General features: G+C 38.8%; 2 protein-coding genes across 10 annotated transcripts in view; one reads left to right on the forward strand and one right to left on the reverse strand.

Moving 5' to 3' along the window:
• Positions 1-13,450, reverse strand: part of Ttc19 (tetratricopeptide repeat domain 19) — a 45,115-nt gene extending 31,665 nt beyond the window's left edge. For all 7 annotated transcript variants that reach the window (XR_011704881.1, XR_011704878.1, XR_011704879.1 and 4 more), the window contains exons 1-7: positions 13,241-13,450; positions 13,028-13,155; positions 11,049-11,159; positions 10,560-10,598; positions 9,661-9,717; positions 9,325-9,386; positions 6,053-6,147 (exon numbers count right to left, since the gene is read on the reverse strand). Coding sequence is in view for 2 of the 7 variants with exons in the window: in XM_071603071.1 (XP_071459172.1) it covers positions 6,053-6,147; positions 9,325-9,386; positions 9,661-9,717; positions 10,560-10,598; positions 11,049-11,159; positions 13,028-13,155; positions 13,241-13,424 (676 nt within the window). In the remaining 5 variants the exon portion in view is untranslated. The remainder of the gene's footprint in view (positions 1-6,052; positions 6,148-9,324; positions 9,387-9,660; positions 9,718-10,559; positions 10,599-11,048; positions 11,160-13,027; positions 13,156-13,240) is intronic.
• A 116-nt stretch (positions 13,451-13,566) lies between these two features.
• The window catches only part of Zswim7 (zinc finger SWIM-type containing 7), a 32,165-nt gene continuing 25,253 nt past the window's right edge, over positions 13,567-20,478 (forward strand). For all 3 annotated transcript variants that reach the window (XM_071603074.1, XM_027924103.2, XM_027924104.2), the window contains exons 1-3: positions 13,567-13,760; positions 17,598-17,619; positions 20,014-20,116. In XM_071603074.1, the coding sequence (XP_071459175.1) occupies positions 13,685-13,760; positions 17,598-17,619; positions 20,014-20,116 (201 nt within the window). In that variant the 5' untranslated portion in view covers positions 13,567-13,684. The remainder of the gene's footprint in view (positions 13,761-17,597; positions 17,620-20,013; positions 20,117-20,478) is intronic.

Raw genomic sequence — 20,478 nt, forward strand, 5'->3', positions numbered from 1 at the left:
TTATATATGACAGCAGAATGCATTTCAATTCATAGTACACATACAGAGCACAATTTTTCATATCTTTGGTTGTACACAAAATAGAGTCACACCATTCGTTCATACATGAACTTAGGGTAATGATGTCCATCTCATTCTTTCCTACACCCATGTCCCTCCTTCTCTTCCCCTCCCTCCCCTTTGCCCTATTTAAAGTTCCTCCATTCCTCCCATGCTCCGACCCCCATCCCCATATGGATCAACATCCTCATAACAGAGAAAACATTTGGCATTTGGTTTTGGGAGATTGGCTTACTTCGCTTAGCATGATATTCTCCAACTCCATCCATTTACCTGTAAATGCCATGATTTTATTCTCTTTTAATGCTGAGTAGTATTCCATTGTGTATATACCACAGTTTCTTTATCTAGGTTGGTTCCACAATTTAGCTATTGTGAATTGTGCTGCTATAAACATTGATGTGGCTGTGTCCCTGTAGTATGCTGTTAAGGATTATTTTAAAAGGGATATGTTTTTCCTTTTCCTATTCTCCCTCCCTCTCCCCTTCCCTAATCTGGGGCAGGGAACAAGAGATTACCTTTTCCCATCCTACGGCAAAGTTATCTATCCTTGAGCACATACCCCCACAGGAAAGAGATCTATGAAGTATACCTGGGACCCCCTGTCAAGGGACACCTGGAATGCAGCCTTTTAAGAGCTTCTTTAAAAACCCTCTATTCTCCCTGATAGGCAGAACCACAGCCTCTGGAACTGGAGTCCCTGTGCTTCTCCTTTAATAGCAAAGCAATAAACCTTCTTTTTCCTTTTTCTCAAAACCATGTCCTCCTTATCAAATTGGAATCAGACAAGGAAACTGAGCTTTTGGTAATGAAGTAACAAGGAAAAAGAGACTGGGGTTGGGCACACACAGTGCAGAGACACACAGCATCCAAGGATCTAGTAATTCTAGTTCTTATTCTTTAAACTATACAAACATTAGTTTCACATTTCCTATTTGGAAAAAAAAAAAATCAAAACACTTTATAAATACAAATAAGGAGAGGGAACTCGAAAACCAAGGGTTAATAGTCTTACTTAAGAAAACAAACAAATGATACACACCTCACTGCTTATCGAAGGAGGAGAAGAAAAAAAAAAGCTGGGTTATACAACAATGTCATATCACCAGGCTTACAAAGGTTATAAAAAAATTAATGAATTTTTGGGAAAAGGGGGACACAGTTTTATCACAACAATAAAAACCAATAATAGTTAACACTTTTGAGCACCTATTATTATTAGGCATCATTATAATACTTTATATACATCAATTCATTCAATCATTCTAAAGATCTGCTGAGAAAATTACTCAATCTCACACTAAAGATCAAAGCACAAAGAAATTAATTAATTTGACCAAGTCACAAAGTAAACAAATAGTAAAACAGAAAATGTAAACTAGCAGTTATTTCAAAATTTGGCAATATTCATCAACAACCTTAAAATGTATTACTTTTGATCCAGAAGTTCAATGCTAAGAATGTATTTTAAAAAAATAAATACACTGATGTCCAATAACAGAGAACTATACTACAATGTAGATATGCCATTATAAAGCTATAAGGCTAAAGAAAGTAGAGAAAAATCAAGGGAGATGATACCAAAAAATTACAGGCAAGGGGCTGGGGTGTGGCTCAGTAGTAGAGCGCTTTTTTAGCGTACATGAAGCACTGGGTTTGATTCTCAGCACCACATTAAAATAAAATAAAGGTATTATGTACACCTACAACTAAAAAATAAATATTTTTTTTAAAAACTACAGACAATACAAAGCAGAGAGAAAATGGTAAGTTACTAAGCACATAAAAGGGAAATGACAACTGAATGCCTACAGCCAGACATACCAGTGAGAGAGAAGCCAACCAGCTTCCATGAACACCATTAAGGGTCTGGAACTGAAGAAAGCAAGTACTATGATAAAATGAATAACAGGTCCTAGAAATATAAAACCAAGCAACCAAAAAAGTTATCCCAGAGAAAAATGAAAAGTTGTACATAAAGTTGTAAACATAGTTATATAATCACATCACCTGGCTCAGCAGATAACACTACTTAACAAAGGGAATATTTGTACATAAGCACAACTTGTGCTAAATCTTCACTCTTCCATAAGTCAATAGCTTCCTAAAATAATAAATCAAGAAATTGCAAATTTTACATAACTTAGAAATATGAAAGTAAATATCAGAAGAAATTAGTTGCGTTGAAAATAGATGGAATGAAGTGTGGCAAGGAAATGCTACTGTAAATTAAGCCCTGAAATACTATTTGACTTTTTTATACTATATATTGTTAACAACAAAAATTAAGTTTGAGGGCTGGGGTTGCCCCTTAGTGGTAGAGCACTTGACTAGCATGCGTGAGGCCCTGGGTTCAATTCTCAGCACTGCATATGAATAAATAAAATAAAGGTCCATCAACAACTTAAAAAAAAAAATTAAGTTTGAAGAGAAAAAATATAAATTTATAGTAAAAAATTATAGAATATCCAGAAAAACATATGAAATATAAATCTCCTATAAATTTACCAATCAGGGAAAGTCACTGTCTACATTTTGATAAAGATCATTCAACCCCTGTTCTCTGCCTATATTTAATCTTCAGTATTTTAGAAAATTAGGGTCTTATTAATTATACTATTTTGTAACTGATATTTTCACATAGATTTTTATACACATTTCCTCAGTAATCACATATAGATCTACAACACAGGGAAGCAAAGACTCCAGACCAGGTTTCTTTTTAGTTTGTTTTTTGTAGTTGTTGTTTTTGGTACCAGGGATTGAACTCAGGGGCACTTGACCACTAAACCACATCCCCAGCCCTATTTTGTATTTTACTTAGAGTCAGGGTCTCACTGAGTTGCTTAGCAACTTGCTTTTTTGCTGAGGCTGGCTTTAAACTCGAAATCCTCCTGCCTTGACCTCCTGAGCCGCTGGGATTACAGGCATGTACCACCATGCCCAGTCAGACCAAGTTTTTAATATGATTTTTAGTAATGTTTTCTTTGATAAATGATTTGCTTTGTACAAACCTGAGAAAGAATTTATTTCTCTAGAAATAAAATTATATGTTTACAATAGAAATTAGCTTGCTCTATCCAGCAAGAATTTCTTTATCTAGGAAAAGTATTTCCATATTACATTTACTAGCTATTAAAAATCAGGTTAGGGGGCTAGGGGTGTGGCTCAGTGGTAGAGCCCTTGCCTAGCCATGTGTGAGGCCCAGGGTTCAAGTCTCAGCACCACATATAAACAAAATAAAGGTCCATTTACAACTAAAATTTGTATTTTTTTTAAAAATCAGGTTAGGGCTGGGATTGTGGCTCAGTAGCAGAGCACTTGCCTCGCACGTATGGGGCGCCAGGTTCGATCCTCAGCACCACATAAAAATAAATAAATAAATAAAGGTATTGTGTCCATCTAAAACTAAAAAAAAAAATTTTTTTTTAAATTAGGTTATAGGAGGTGCCTCGTTAGCGCAGTAGGTAGCGCGTCAGTCTCATAAATTAGGTTATAGGGGCTGGGGATGTAGTTCAGTTGGTAGCATGCTTGCCTTGCATGCACAAGGCCCTGGGTTCAATTCTCAGCACCAAGAAAAAAAAAAACACTCAGGATGAGTGGAAAAGCCAAAAAAGACATACTCTAAAAAATAGTTCTTTCTTAGCAGCAGGATTAAGGATGATGACCTTTACATTTTTCTTTAGGCTTTTCTTCATTTTTTTAAAATGATAACTGGGTTTTTGGAATTGAAAAAGATAGATATACACTCCTACACTAGGGTCAAGCGTTCGACTAGTAGTTAGTTCACACACTTGATGGTTAGATTTGTTTTTGCACCTTTTGTTAGTTTCCTTATAGCACTTCCACACTACACTAAAATTGTATTTGCTTACTCATTTTTCTTGAGTCTTCTGAGCTTCTATTATATGTCAGGCACTACTATAGGTTCTGAGGATTTAGTAATAGCAAAACAGATTTTTTAAAAAATATTTCTTAGACACATTATATTTATTTATTATGTGGTGCTGAGGATTGAAGGATTGAACCCAGTGCCTCACATTTGCAAGGCAAGCACTCTACCACTGAGCTACAGCCCCAGCCCCCAGATGATGTCTTGATCCCTCTTTGATAGGAAAGACAAAAACTAAAAATGCTTGAACAAAAATATACTTTTATTGGTAATTCAGACAAGCACAAAACACAGATCTCTACTTTAAAGCATGATGAAGGAAAGTTAAAGAGGTAAATAATACTAGGTAGGAAGAGATGATTGTTTTAGTCAGGATAAGCCCCTGAAGAAATATCTGAGCAGAGATCTGAATAAAGTGAGGCAGCTATCCATGGAAGAATATGAGAGAATAATCTAGACAGAGAAAATATTAAGCAAAAAGGCCTTAAAGATGGCATGGTGGGATAAGGTAGCACACGCCTGTAATCCCAGTATCTCAGGAAGCTGAGACAGGAAGATCCCAAGTTCAAAGCCAGCCTCAGCAATGGCAAGGTGCTAAGCAACTCAGTGAGACCCTGTCTCTAAAGAAAATACAAAATAGAGCTGGGGTTGTGGCTCAGTGGTTGAGGACCCCTGAGTTCAATCCCCGGTACTACCCCACCCCCTGCAAAAATAAAAAAATAAAAAAAAAAGGAAGATGGCATGAACTTGGGATGTGCAAGAACAACAGAGATTCAGTGTGGTAAGAATGGAATGAGCAAGGAGAGTGCAATGGATGATGTAGGAAATGCTGGTGGGGGACAGATCACAGAGGGCCTTATAGGTCCAAAGCAACTGGGCCAAAGCTTTATGGCTAAGCAACTGGATGATTATTAGTGCCACTTACTAACCTGGACTGACTTGTGGAGAAACAAATTTGTGAGTGACAGAATTGAAAAGATCCATTATAGATATGTTAAGTGTGAGATGACCATTCACCAGTCAAGATGACAGGTAGGCAATTATACCCATAAGTCTGCTATTCAGGTGCAAGCTGGGGCTGAAGATGTAAATCTAAAAAGTATGAGAGTACATGGTCTCTCCTAGGGCATGAGGGCAGAGGGAAAAGTGGAGAGTGTGGACAGCTCTGAAGTCCACCACCACTTGAGGTCAGTAAGGGAAAGACACGAGTAAGGTGCCCCGAAATCAAAGAAATGTATTTCCAGTAGAAGAGATTCATCCCAAGTCAAAGCTGCTAATGAATAAGAAAGCTAAGGATTGAGAAAATGACTGCTAGATTTGGTGACTCTGAGAGAAGTGGCTTCAGTAGAGTGATGGAGAAGAAAAACTGACGTATGTTCAAGAGAGAATTAGAAGACAACTCTATTGTGGTGTCTTACTTCATGAACTAGACTTGACCACGGGATCCCTAATATCTCACTAGCTCTTGGCATACAGCAGGTATGAAAGAAGTTACTGAACAAATGTCAAATCTGAAAACTCCCAATACTTTAAACAAAATTAAGAAACCCAAAATGGCACACCCTTTGAAGGGTTCCAGCCAACCTCATTCCATTTCCAGTTTCTACAAGTGTGGAAAAAACGCAAAGCTTCTTTCTGTCTTTCCTTAACCTGCTGCTATTAAGAAAGGTAATTATTGCATTCTGACTGGTAGTTGAGGGGCCGGGGATATAGCTCAGTTGGTAGAGGGCTTGCCTCACATACACAAAGCTCTGGGTTAAATTCCCAGCACCCCACCACCACCAAAAAAAAAAAGAAAGAAAGAAATCTAGTAGTTGAACTAAGAGGTAAGAGAAAGGCCTTCCCTTTCTGCTTCCCAATTTCTTAGAGGTTATATATAGATAAAAATTGACTGATAATTTATGAACACATCTTCAAAGAACAGTTCAAATAAAAAATACAAACAAAAGAGCTATCAAATCATTCAAACAAAATATCCCATCTTATTCCAGACTTCATAATATTAGAGTCACAGTGAACAATGGATATCTTACCCTCCCTGATACAGACATAAGCCTTTTGTGGAGAAAACACAACATCCAGAAGAGTCCGGTTTCCTACCTGACATAACATCTTCTGATAATTCCTTTTCTCGTTCAATTTTTTCCTCTAAAGTTGAAATGCAGAATTCATAGCCAGCGAGAGCAAATTCTTGTCTGTGAAACAAAGATCAATAATCAACCATTTACCTTTTCTCAAACTCTCCTTTTACCTCCATCTTTCCAGCTCAGGTTTCAGCGTTATTGGTAAAGGAAAGTGGGAATTATGCTTAAAGTACCTCTGGGCTATCAATCTACCAATTCTCAAAATTTTTTCTAAAGTAATCTATTTAAGGTAAATTAACACATGAAAAGCTAGGAATGCTGTAAAAATTTTCACAACTGACATAACCAGTGGTCTTTCATCATCTCCCACTATCAGTCTCAAATGAGTAAGCATGGGAAAGCCCACACCTGATCAAAGTAATATGAAGTATGACCTAACAAAGGGAAGCTCAGCTCCCTCTGCACTAGGGATTGCTGCATTCATGTAGCTTCTGGGGAGCTTTTGATTGTATATTACTTCTCTCAAACTATAAGTCTTTGATAAAAGTTTTCCAAAGTAATGAAACTTTTAGCCATGGCAATATTTAGACTGACTCTAGTTCTGGACCCTCGGTCAACTGAAGATGACATCCAAGCATGCAGATTGACTCCCTGATTTCTATAAAGAGATGCAGAGGAATATGACAGAAATTTCTCCTTCAGGCTGGGCAAGGCAGTGCACACCTGTAACCCCAGTGGCTCATGAAGCTGAGACAAGAGAACTCAAAGCAACTCGAGGCCCTTCACAATTCTTTTGAGACACCATCTCAGAATGAAAAATAAAGAAGGACTTGGGCATGTGGATCAGTGGCTAAGTGTCCCTGGGTTCCAAAAAATGAAATTCCCCCTCTATGTAGGAGCTTAGTTTTGATTTTTGCTCTTCCATGTTGCCTCTACTTTCTTACCAGAAGAAGCACTATAAATCTCAACCTTTTCCTCTAGTGCCTTCCCAGGGAAGAGCTAATGACCCTGCTGAGCTACTCTATTCTTAGAACAAAAGCATCCCCTTTCTGCTCTGGACCCAAACCTTGGTAGCAGGGACCCTTTTCAGCCAAGACATGGGGGCAGGAAGAAGCTGCCACAAAATGTTCCCAGTAGGGCAAGAGGCCTATAAAAAAATTCCTCCAGTGTGGGGCTGTAGCTGCACAGCGCTTGCCTGGCATGTCTGAGGCACTGTGTTCAATGCTCAGCACCACATAAAATTAACAAATACATTTATGCTGTTTACAGCTACAAAAAAAAAAAAAAAAAATTCCTCTCCGGACTCGTATCAGGCTTTCTAAGCCTCAGGACCTGGCCTTGTCTTCTACCTTATGATTCTCTCAACAAAACAGAATGAAAAGTACTTAAAGGTTAATTATTAATGGATACTATAAAAGCTTTCACATCTACAAGATTATAAATTGTATTACTTTCCTGTGTTTTATTGGTTTTTATTGGCTTCTTACCTGAGCAGTTCAGTTCCACCAACATCTACTTCTATTTGATACTCTTCCTAGGAAGATTGACCTCAGCCAAAACGTTTCCTGGTACCAATCAAACTTAAAGCTCTTTAGACAACTTGAAGTCAAAGGCCCTCGGAAGTTCTACTGTCCAATCAAAATGCAGAGAGGACTTGATGAAAATGAAGAAGCTGTGACTAGGACAGCAGAGACCAGTACCAGGACTTCAATGAGAACCCTTTGTATAGTATCTGACTTGATGTCACTCCAAACCTCTGGCACCAAATTCTGCAGTAACTAAAAACGTAAGGAAAGCTAGTTTTAATTCTCCCCCTAAACTCACCCCAAATAAAACTCCAGTCTAGAGTTCTCTGCTTACATCCTATATGCTTCTTCTTTGAACTCCACCTAGAAACTGATAGGAATAAAAGGCCCTCAACTCATCAGTGCTCTCAGCCTTTGGCATGTTATCTAAATTGTTGTCTAAGGTCATCCTATGTAGCTGGCATATTTTTCTTCTTTATAAGAAATGACTCACTTATTTATAGATCTCTCCTCTATTCTCGACTAGTTCCCCTTCCAGAAACCTACCTATCATTAACTCTACATATGAACAGTGGTCAAGTCATTTAAACAAAATATTTTATTCAAAACCTTCTGCTAAGGTCTTAAAAATAGACATTTATTGTCAAGCATGGTGGTGCAACAAGGGGAACTCAGGCAGCAGGATACGCCCTATTCCCAGCAGGAATAATCTTAAACCTGGAATGCCCTAAACCAGAATGCCCTAAACCCAATTATCCTAAACCGGGAACACCCTAAACCTGGATCCGCCCTGGTCCTTGAGCAAGGTCACCTACATGCAATGTCACTGCAAAATGTCCTATTTCCACGAGTCCTTCCACTAAGCAACATGGGGTAGGCTGGCAAGGAAATTGTCATACCTACTTGGCTAATGGCTCCCAGCAGTGCAAGCCTGTAATCCCAGTGGCTCAGAGGCTAAAACAGGAGAATGGCAAATCCGAGGCTAGCCTCAGCAAAACTTAGCAAAATCATTTCAAAATAAAAAATTTAAAAAAGGGCTGGGGATATAGCTCAGTGGTAAAGCACCCCTAGGTTCAATCCCCAGTATCCAAAAGAAAGGAAAAAAAGAAGAAAAAAAGCTGCTGTTTTCTCAGAATGGATAATGAAAATGAGCCACAAGATACTCCCACAGTGACTCTCACCATGTACCTTGATACCTAACAACTTCTTTTGCTGATGCCTATATCAAGAGAGTGGTTTCTTGGGGCTGGAATTGTGGCTCAGTGGAAGAGCAGTTGCCTGGCATGTGGGCCCTGGGTTCGATCCTCAGCACCACATTTAAATAAATAAATAAAAGATCCATTTACAACTAAAAAAATATTAAAAAAAAAGAAAGAAAGTGGTTTTTTCAAAGTGTATTATCCCTGGCAATTTTACATTGCTCTCTCCACTTCTAGGAAGAGCTAACTACGGTTCCCAGTTCACATTTCAACTTCCCTTCTCACTTCAAGCAGGAACAAAAAACTTGACTAGCTTTATCACACAGCCAGGTGTGAGGGCTGTGTGCTTCCCCTCAGCAAGCTAAAGGAAAAAGCAGGGCAGAACTGGAAAAGCCTAAAGACTGCTAAGACAAGGGATGGGACAACTGAAAGGTGAAAGCCAATTTTTTAAAGACCCTGATGACTTGTAGGTAAATGAAGATTATATGACACCCTAGGATCAGTTTCCTGCCCAGAGGCCCATTCTCTCGCCACTGTTACACCTACATTCTAACCACACTTACCTATTCTGAGCAGCATAGATACTAGCCAGTTTTAGGGAGATTTCAATTATTGCATTGTCTTCCTATTGGGAGAGAGAAATAAAGGTAATTCATGACAAGTAAAACTTCCTCACAGATTATTTCAGTTCAACTTCTTGACTTTTAGAGAAATTAGTGAAGTTCTCAGCAACCATGCTTTTGAATTAATGAAAGATTGGCCATTTTTATAGAGGTACAGGAGCAAAAAATTCACCTTTTTTGGTCAAAGCGCACATTGAAGACTGGGGGAGAAGTTTTCAGGAAGACTATTTTAAAAACCGCTTCAATGAGGGGGCCAATAATAGGCAATATTCTTACCTGCTTCATGCCCCCTCCAAGCAGGTAACTCATTGTTGCTTTAAAAAGTTGTTCTGCCTAAAAGCGTAAGGAAAAGATTTTTCATTTGGGCCCAATTCTCTACATGACCCTTGGATTCTAAGTGTCAGTCTGATGTAGCACTCCTATGTACGTACACATGTGTACACACACACACCCCAAACACACAGAAAAGTACTTTTTTGGAAGGAAAATGGACCAAAATATCAGGGTCCCACATCCTGTGTATCTTAATCTACTCTGTGGATGAGTAGAAATCAACTTCTCATTAAATCACTGTGGCAGAGATTGCAAATTGGCCCCAATAGTCACTCTCCCATCATTATGGCTATAAAATCCCCTCAATTTTTAGCAGATCAGCCTTCCTTAAAGCTACATGTAGTCATATGATGAAATTGTGGCCAGGAGTTGCATGCAGGAAGAATATGAACTTTTTAAACCATAACTTATAAGGATGCTGCTTGCCCTTCATCTTCTTTTTCTCCCTTCCTGCAGGCTGGAAGTGAGTCAGCTCACCCATGCAGCTTAGAAAGAACCAGACTTCTGAACCAGACAGCAGAGATGCCTATCTTGCCTTTAGTCTTTGACCTACATGTAGACTCACTTCAGGGGCTGGTGTTGTGGCTCAGCGGCAAAGTGCTTGCCTAGCACATGCAAGGCCTAGGGTCCGATCCTCACACCACATAAAAATAAATAAAAATAAAGGTATTGTGTCCAACTACAACTAAAAAATATATGTCAAAAAAAAAAAGAGAAATAACTTCATCCTCTCTGAGTCACTATATTCTGGATCATAGTAGCTTAGCCTGCATCATTACTATTGCAGTTCCCTAGAGGCTCGTATTTCACAAATTCAAAATATTACAAAATGATTTACTTACATTTTCTAGTTGACCTCGTATAAACGCTAAGTTGGCCATCTGAAAGCAAATTACAAATTGTTCAGTTTAGAGCACTGTGTTCCTACTTATCCAAAAACCTTTAAGCTAAAGATTCCCTTTGGCAGTCACCCTCTGAATTAAAAAAACAAAAGTTCAAAGTGGATAAAGTATGTCACCAGTTAATCTGCTAGCACAGTACAGCAATGGTATAAGAAGCAAATACTTTGTTGCATATATTGTTGATAATAAATGAAATCTAGATCTACTTATCATTAAAGAAACAAAAGCTATTTGTTTCTTTTTGGTCGGGAATTGAGACAGCTCATAAGTGATTCTGCCAATGGTTTAAAAAAAAAAAAAAAAAACGAAAATGACAACAATGAAAATAGAGCTTTCAAACACCCCAACGGTCAGGAATAGAAATCAGGAAGAACAATCCTTTTCAAGCATCCACCCTTCGTCATCAGTAGCTCTGATTAGAAGAGTTACCAAATCATAAGTGTAAGTGATGGCTTTCAGGTTATCGCTCTGATAGGCAAGGCGAAGAGCATCATGCAATATTAGCTCAGCCTCTTCTGGTTCATCTTTCATGATGCTCAACTAAAAAGAGAAGAAAAAGAAAATAACATTAAATGATGTATAAGGAAAGCACATGCATGTGCTTCCAGAAAGAAGTACAGATGGCTACACATCCCATTCATAGAAAGAAGCTATTCATTCATCAGATATTTACTGACTCCTACTATGCAGCAAGCATTGTCTATAGATGACAAGGAGGTCAGCCTCCCTGGCAGCTATATGTGGCTATGTGTAATGACGTTTTGGCCAACAGATGCAGGCAGAAGGAATGTGAGCGATCTTTATATCATATTTTATAAGAAATCTGTTTGTCCTTCAACTTTTTCCTTTTTTTTTTTTGGTACCAAGGATTGAACCCAGGGGCACTTAACCACTGAGTCACCTCCTATCCCTTTTTATGTTTTATTTTGAGACAGGGTCTCACGAATTTGCCAAGGCTGGTCTTAAACTTGTGATCCTCCTGTCTCAGCCTCCCAAGCCACTGGGATTACAGCCACGCATCAGTGCACCCAGCTCATCCTCTTTTTCTCTTCCTTCCTTTAGGCTGAAGGGGACCATCGGGGGAAATAGGCTTAATTACAATTCATTAATTAATAGCTATGAAGAAAAACAATGGAAAGAAGTGAGAAGGACGGGAGACTGAGGTTATAGCTCAGTTGGTAGAGTGCTTGCCTTGCATGCACAAGGCCCTGGATTCAATCCCCAGCAAAAAAAAAGGCAAGTGAGAAGTAGTCTCCTCCAGTGAAAATCAGGGAAATCTTCCAAAGAAATAAGAATTAAACTGAGGAACAAAGGGTGACAGTAAGTCAACCAAATATGGAATTGGGAGGAAGAATGACCCACAGAGAATGAGTGAAGCCTGTACAGGTTGAAAAGAATGGTTCTTCAGAAGAACTGCCAGGAAAGAAATGTGAAGAATGGTGAGCCAGAGCATTACTGCAAATGAATGGGTGAGGTAGGATGGTTTAGATCTTAGGATCTTGCTGACCATGGCAAAGAGTCTGAATTTTAACAAGTGCAGTGGGAAATTTCTCAGAGTTGTCAGGCAAGAGTGATGTGAGCTGATTTGCATTTTTAAAATATCACTAAGGCTGCAGTATGGAAAATGCATCATAGGTATCACTAAGACTGATGTATGTCGTAGGTATCACTAAGACTGATGTATGGAAAAGGAATTGTAGAGGGTCAAAAGACCAGGACAGGCTATCAATTCAGTTGGTGACAGTGACTGCACTAGGATGACAACAGCAAGGGAAATAGAGAAACGGGCCATATTTGAAAAATATTTTGCATTTGGTGGCAACAGGAATTACAGCTGTGTACTGGAAGGCAATGATAGAGGACCACAAGTTTTAGAAATGTAGCTGAGAAACTGATGGTCATAAAGAGAAGATAAAGAATGTGTTGGAAAGGCATTCAAGAGGAAGAGTTTGGTTTGGGGCATTTTTAAGTCTGAGAGGTAGATGAGGCCTTACAGTGGAGATAGAATGTAAACAGCAAACTGAGAGAGCCTGGGGTGAAAAAAAAAAAAAGGAATATTAAGGAAAAAAAAAAAGATATGGAGAAAAGGAAGAATTGCATTTTAAGGATCATAGTATGTGCAAATAATGCCCACTTCATCTTGGCTGGTTAACTGATTAAAAACAACCATAAAACATTTTCAATAATTTGTTCAAACAAAAGAAATATGCCAAGGGTGCCATCTCCACCTGCACTTGAGACTGCAGCAATTTTACTGCAGGTTTTAGAGACGGACCAGACTGAATGGATCCCAACCTCCCCCCTCTGATGATCCATCTAATTTGGGGCAATTTTATCCTCCGAGCCTCCATCCACGTTTCGGCAAACTATAGGGAAGGCCTCGCTCACAAGGGCTCACGAAGCCTCACCTTGGCTCGCTTCAGCAGCTGGATGATCTCGGCCTCTGCCTCGTCCGCCGCATCCTCAGCGGCGGCCCCGCCCGCTCCCTGCTGTTCCTCCGCATCTGCCGCAGAAGGCCTCGAGAACCAGGCGAGCGCTGCAGGAAGGGGCTCTGAGGTCACCGGGCCCGGCCCGCGCCCCGGTCCCCGCCCGGCCGGCCCCGCCCGGCCCGCGCCCCTCACCTGCCAGTAGCGGCAGCAAGCCCGGGCCGCGGCCGTGCGGCGCAACTCGGGGTGGCGGCACCTCCATCTCGGGCCCGGGGCCTCCTGCCGGCCCGGGGAGCAGGCGCGCAGAGTAACCCCGGTACCGCCGCCCCGCGGCCCGCAGGAGGCCTCGACCCCGGCTCCAGCTCAGGAGCCGGAACATGCTCAAGCCGCGTCCTCTGCGCACTGCAGGCCGGTCGGATCCCGGGACGCCCCGCCCCCTGCGCAAAGGGTTCGCCGGATTGGTCGGGCCATCATGCCCAAGAAGGCGTCATCGTTGCTTTCCGCATGCGCGATGACGTACACCGACGTCACGGTCTCGCCCCCAACCCCAGTGGCGGCGGGATTCCTCCGCAGGTTATCGTAGCAGGTCGGAGTTCGGTGGCCTAAGATCTTGTTGAAGAGGATGCAACCTGTGGCATCATGGCTGTCACGTTACCCGCGGTCGTAGAGGAGCTCTTGAGCGAGATGGCCGCGGCAGTGAGGGAAACCGCACGAAGTACGGGTCGTAGGCCGTGCGTGGCTGCGTTGTGGGCCGCGGAACACGTCGAGGGGGCCGGGGGCGCCAGGGCCCACGGGCGCGGGGTTCCGGGCCCCACCAGGTTGGGCGCTGTAAACTGCCCGAGTTTTTTTCCCTTATCTCTAAACTCCAGGCTCGTGGAAAAAATAAAATTAAATAGAAATATTTAGGTCATAAAAGTCAAATCCATTTAACAGATATTTAAGGAACAGTGCAGGTGCTGGCACTCCTCCCGCGGAGGGCGAACAGGCCAATGAGAACGGAAGCTCTGGGACAAGCGTTGAGTACACGTGAGAGGGGCTTGGGAGGTTGAAAGGACTGAATCCTATAGTGAGTTATGGAAAAGCTAACTCTTAAGTTATTTCATTCGAAACTCTGAATTTTAAAACATAATTTTTCTCAAGTCCTAATGTTAACTTTAAAAACTCTTCATATACTTTATTCAGAAAGTAAATATCTTAGGGTCACAAACCCAAATGCATATGCTAATTTCTGAAGTAAATCTGGATGCTCTAAAAGTCTTTTTTCCAGGGACCAGCAGAGGGTGCTTTATGCCTATGTCACTAATATCACGGAGCCAGGATCATCTCAGCATTACAAATTGAAAAAAAAAAAGGATATTTCAAATCAAAATGTATGGACTATTCGAACTACTCTTCCAGTGTAAAGATGGCCACTCTATAAACAAAAGCCAAATTAGGTTTCAAGACTGCCATCGCTTATTCACTTGCATGGCTTTTGTGTGCTTCAATATGGGTTATTTTGCATTACTGTTTTTAAAAGACTGAGAAAAGTAAAGCATTTCAGTCAGAATTTACTGAGGGTTAAACGTCCTGATTCCAGAAAGGATGGAGGGAAAGCTAATGTATTGTCAGTTCAGTGTTTCTTGTCTAAGCTTGAACAGTCTAAGAGTTCAAAATAGAATCAACTTTTACTGGAGTATGTCAGAATGGATCAAACCTTAGGCCGACAATCTTGAAGGGGACATAGTAAGTGCTGTTGACACTCATGGCTCGGACACAAGGACCACTGACATTTAATCATGTTTATTTTTTAGCAGACCTGTTTTTTATTTTTTATTATTTTTTTTATTAGAGAGGAGAGAGAGAATTTTAATATTTATTTTTTAGCTTTCGGAGGACACAACATCTTTGTTTGTATGTGGTGCTGAGGATGGAACCCGGCTACACGAATGCCTGGCGAGCACGCTAGCACGCTACCGCTTGAGCCACATTCCCAGCCCGCAGACCTGTTTTTTTAGTCGTAGAACCTTCCTTAACCCCCATTCTAAAGTGCTAATAGTTTTAAATCAAGATTCAAAGCTTGTGTAAGGAAATATAAACTAGTTGTAGCTGAGCCATGTAGAAAATTAAGATTACATTTCCTGTGTTACTTTTTGGTTCCCCTGTAGTTACAGTTGTCTTGGTTTGTTTAGTTTTCTGTGTATTTATCCATAATTCAACCCCACATTCTATCAGTGTTCTAAATCTCTACTCAACATGTTCAAATTAAAAAGGTGTTCATCAATTTCATTTTTCTGAAGAAATCTCTCCTAGAGCGTTCTGACTTGTCTAATATGAATTGGCTGATCTCATCTGTCTCCTGAGATCTCCCTTCACCATTATTATCCTGGGAATTCTCTTTACCTGTGTTGGGCCTTATATTTAGTATATCCTACAATTTTCTTTTCTTGGTTTTCTACCTTATTTTATGGAGCATAAGCTCTTGTAGCTTCGTGAAGAAGGGTATGAAAGGGTGTGAGATGTACTTTTTAAGGCTTAGCATGTCTGAAAGTTTTTCTATACTCACACTTAATTGATAGGTTGGCTAAGTGTTAAATTATATGTTGGAAATAATATTTCTTGAGACATCTGAAAGCATTATTATGCTATCTTCTATCTTCTAGTGTTGATTTTTTTATGTGACTTTTATTTTTCTGGAAGTTGAATCACACTTGTTCCTCAGTATCCTTAGAGGATTGGTTGCAGGACCTCCTGTGGACATCACTGATGCTCAAGTTCTTTATTTAAAATAGCATATAACCTATACACATCCTCCCATAAACTTTAAATCATCTCTCAATTACTCATAATGTTTGGCACATGTAAATGCTACATAAGTAGTAGTTGTACTGTATTGCTTAGGGAATAAAGATAAGAAAAAAATCTACATGTTCAGGTATAGGCACAGAGAATATTTTTCCAAATTTCTTGTTTGTTTTGGTTTTGTTTTTAATCCAAGGCTGGTTGAATCATGGAAACATATAAAATCCATGGATTTGGAAGCTCAACTATATCTTCTCTTTATGACCAGTTTTTTAGAATCTTCTGATGAGAATTATTTTTTATTTTTTCACTCTACCATGTGGGCACTCAGTGGCCCCTTTCAGACTAGGAATTCATATCCTTCAATTCTGGGAAATTTTCTTGACTTACTGGATTGATGAGTTTTTTTTTTTTTTCTTAGTGTTTCCATTATTCAGTTACTGAATGCCCTTTATTGTTCCTCTTGAGTGATGTACAATTTCTCCTATATTTCATTTTTTAAATTTTCTCCACTTCCTAGGAACTTTCTTTAACTGAATCTTTTAGATTCCTTTTTTTTTTATTTCTGCTGTCATATTTAATTTACAATTTTTTCCCCTGAAGATCCCTTTATTATATCTTGTGCCTGTTTTACAGTTGCTTTGCTTGTTTTTTCCTCTGATAATATTGATAGGTGTTTGAAATATTTTCTCTGCAGTTTTTTCTCTAATTAGTTTGCTTCTGTTTGTTTTGTTCTCTGTCTTTTTTCCTTTGTTTCCCAGTAATTCTTAGTTGTCTAGAATGTTTAAGTGTGAAGACTTTGGATATAGAAGAGCTTATGGATGGTTAATGTCATTGTAATTGTTTTTACTAGGCTAGCTGGGGAAAACATTCCAGTGTCATTCCTCTTGGCTTGGTCAGAGTCCCCAGGAAAGATTGCCCAAAGGGTAAAGCCTGATTGTATTACAAGAGCCATATTGGGGAAGAGAGCATGAGGTCCCCTGTTTTTCATGTGACACCTTAGCTCCACTGTGTGTACCTAGAATTTTCCTCTAGGTCAGATAACGTGTGTTTGAATCTCTCCAGAAAATGAACCTAGTCTTTTGTCAGAGCGCAAAGACAGCAGCCATCTATAGCTAGGCCGTAGATTACTTCTTAAACATATTTTATATATATATATATACACACACACACACACACACACATATATATATATATACACACACACACACCCCTTTATTTTATTGATTTATATGTGGTGCTGAGGAGGATCAAACTCGGGGCCCCACATGTGCCAGGCACGAGCTCTACCAATGAGCCACAACCCCAGCCCATAGACTTTTTGTTATTTTAATGTCCTTGATTGATACCAGCCTCCAGAACAATCTGGTACTACCAATTTTGAGAATTTCTTTTTTTTGGGGGGGGGGGGATTGAGGGGAGTAAGGTAGAGGAGAAGTATTGGATTCTGTAATTAAATCAGGTTGGTGCTTGACTCTCCCCACTGCTAGCCTAGGATTCAGTTTTTTCAGATCTTGTGAATTATTTTTCACTCTTCTATCTACTTCCAGTTTATCTTAGTATTGTTTCTTCCTGCCTTTCTCATTCTTGGGAGTTTATGGTTTTTTTTTTTTAACTGTTTTAGGCGGATTTAGGGAAGGAACAAAATTATATACATAGGTTCAATTTGTCATTTGTAAGTCTTTTTTGGTGGTAGTCTTTTTTAAGATTTTTTGTGTCTATGGTCACTAGTATAACATAATTAACTTTTTTTTCTATTCCCATTTTACAGTTCCTGATGAGCATCTATCATCGTAAGTACACACTGTTGTGCTTTGATTTTTAAAAAAAAAACTCTAGTATATTTTAAGGGCCAAATCTTTATCAATTCTTAACTTTTTTTTTATGGTGCTGGGGATTGACCCCAGGGCCTTGTGCATGCAAGGCAAACACTCTACTGATCGAGCTATATCCCCAGCCCTTGATTCTTAACTTTTAAAACTAGTCTTACTGAACTAGTTAACTACTAAATATTTTTCACATAATTTTTAAAAATCTCAGATGAATAGCCAACAACATCATATAAGGCATTCCTATATTGCCCTATTTGCAACTCTTCTTTAACACCGTTCTATAAATTAAACCTGTTCCACTGGCACATAAAAAAAAAAAAAAAAAAAATTAGAAGTATACCTGTCTTCAAAGAAAGATAAATGTGGGACTGAGGTTGTGGCTCAGCGGTAGAGCGCTGGCCTCCCACATGTGAGACCCTGGGTTCAATCCTCAGCACCACATAAAAAAAAAAATAAGTGAAATAAAGGTGTTATGTCCAACTACAACTAAAAAATAAATATTTTTTAAAAAAGACAAATGTTATTTGCAGGTGATATCACTATTAAAAAAAGAGAGAATTAAAAATGGCCAATTATTTTACAGAAATAAAAAATCATTTAATCTGATTTATAATTCAATAAATTGTGGATGGAACTACTAAAAAAAGTCATTTTCTTTCATGCCACAAAATCCAAGAATACAATTACAATCTCAATAGCAATAAAAAGTAAAAGCTACCCAGGAATAAGTGACACTTAATTGTTTTTATTTTGATTTTTGGTGGTACTAGGGATTGAACCCAAGAGCACAATCACTGAGCTACATCCTCAGCCCTTTTTTTTTTGGAAACAGGGTCTCATTAAGTTGCCCAGGATAGTCTCAAACTTGAGATCCTCCTGCCTCAGTCTCCCAAGTAGCTGAGATAACAGGAATGCACCACCTTGCCCAGCTACCAGTAATTATCTTAATGGTAAGGAAGTAGAATTTAGGAAAATGCTTTAACCTTTCCTCTATTTCTCAGATTTTTCATAAGAATTATACATTATTATAAGAAAAATTAATTACCACTTTAAAAACAAAATAGGCAATCATAAAAAATGCAAATATGCAAAAATGTTGCAGAAAAATACAAAATAAAGATAACTGTTCATCTTTTAAAACTGGAAACCACAGAAGAAATTTGGTAGAAATATGGAGAAGGGCATAACTGATACCTTACTGGTAGGAATGTACATTGGAAAGTAACTTGGCAACAGGAAATAATAGCTTTTAAAACATATTCTTTGACCTAGATATTCCACTTATAAGAATATATCCCAAGGAAGTAATCATGGTTGTTCATAAAGATTTTACAGTGAGAATATTAATCCAGTATTGTTTATTGTAGTAAAACAAAAACGCTGAAAACAATCTATCCAAAAGAGTTGGGGAGAATAAAAGTAAAAATCTTTGTAGCCATTCTTTGTTCAAGAGATGCTTGCAGTAGGTTCTAAAGAAGACAAAGCAGGTTTAAATTTTTTCTAATGTTAACTGTGATTACCTTTGATTATTTTTACCATGTTTTATTGATTTTTTTATTGACTAAATCTTTAACATGTTTAATATAAAAATTTTAAAGAGCTCTTTCCTATTCCTTCAATAGTTTTGCACCTTAGACTAGTAATGTAGAAAAACGAAGTAAGTTATTTTTTAATTTCTAAAACATTAACATATATATGTATGTGTATGCATACATATATGTATACATGTGTATATATGTGCACATACATTCTATGTATAATAAAATCAGGAAGGAAACCAGTAAATATTTGGGGCTAGAGATAGATAATACTCAGTGATAAAGAATGTGCTTAGCACCTTTGAGGCCCTGCATTGAATTCCCAACACATAAACACACAGAAAAAAAGAGAATGGAAACACTACACAAAAGTATAAAAGAGGGCTTCATTATCAGTATGTTACTCCTTTTATTAAAAAAGAACATCTGAAATAAATGAACAAGAATATTAATATATATTAATTCTAGAGAGCAAATGAGTCTATGGATTTTGCTATATTATTTCCTGTTTTTCCAAATTAAAGTGAACTTTTTTAAAATGCTGAGGATGAAGAGGGCAGGATAGCTCAGTGGTAGAGTGCTTGTCTAGCATGCATAAGTGGGTTCTATCCTCAACACTGTCAAAAACAAAAGAAAAGAGGGCTGGGATTGTGGCTCAGTGGTAGAGCGTTTGCCTAGCATGTGCAAGGCCCTGTGTTCAATCCTCAGCACCACATAAAAAGAAAGAAAAGAAAGTGCTGAGGATAGTGAACCTTTGGGTCAAGTTACTAAGGTGATTGGCAGTCAGCCCTTCTAATCCAAAGCCTCCATTTCCCAGGCTGAAGTTTATCTTTGGCTCATCAGCCATTCAAGCCTTGGACCTAGTTGATCGACAGTCCATCACTTTAATCTCATCGCCCAGTGGAAGGCACATTTACCAGGTAATAAGTCTAGAAGTGGGATAATCTCAACAGAAACCCTTAGGATAGAATGTTTTCATGTCTCTGTGGAAGCTGATAACCAGCTTGAAGTATTTCCTAACTGTTGAAAAGGTTTTGACCCATCTTAGTAAAGTTAACATATTAGTGATTTTTTAAAATGTGTATGTACTTATTCAAAATTGACAAAACTGCATATTTATGGCATAAATGGTGTTTTGATATATGTATACCTTGGGATGACTAATTCAGGCTATTAACATGTCCATTACCTCGCATACTTATTTTTTTGTAGTGAAACCAACTTAAAATCTACTCTTAGAAAATTTCAAGTGTACAATTCATTGTTGTTAACTATTATCATC

Source organism: Marmota flaviventris, chromosome 17 (assembly GCF_047511675.1).
Source record: "Marmota flaviventris isolate mMarFla1 chromosome 17, mMarFla1.hap1, whole genome shotgun sequence".
NCBI lineage: Eukaryota > Metazoa > Chordata > Mammalia > Rodentia > Sciuridae > Marmota > Marmota flaviventris.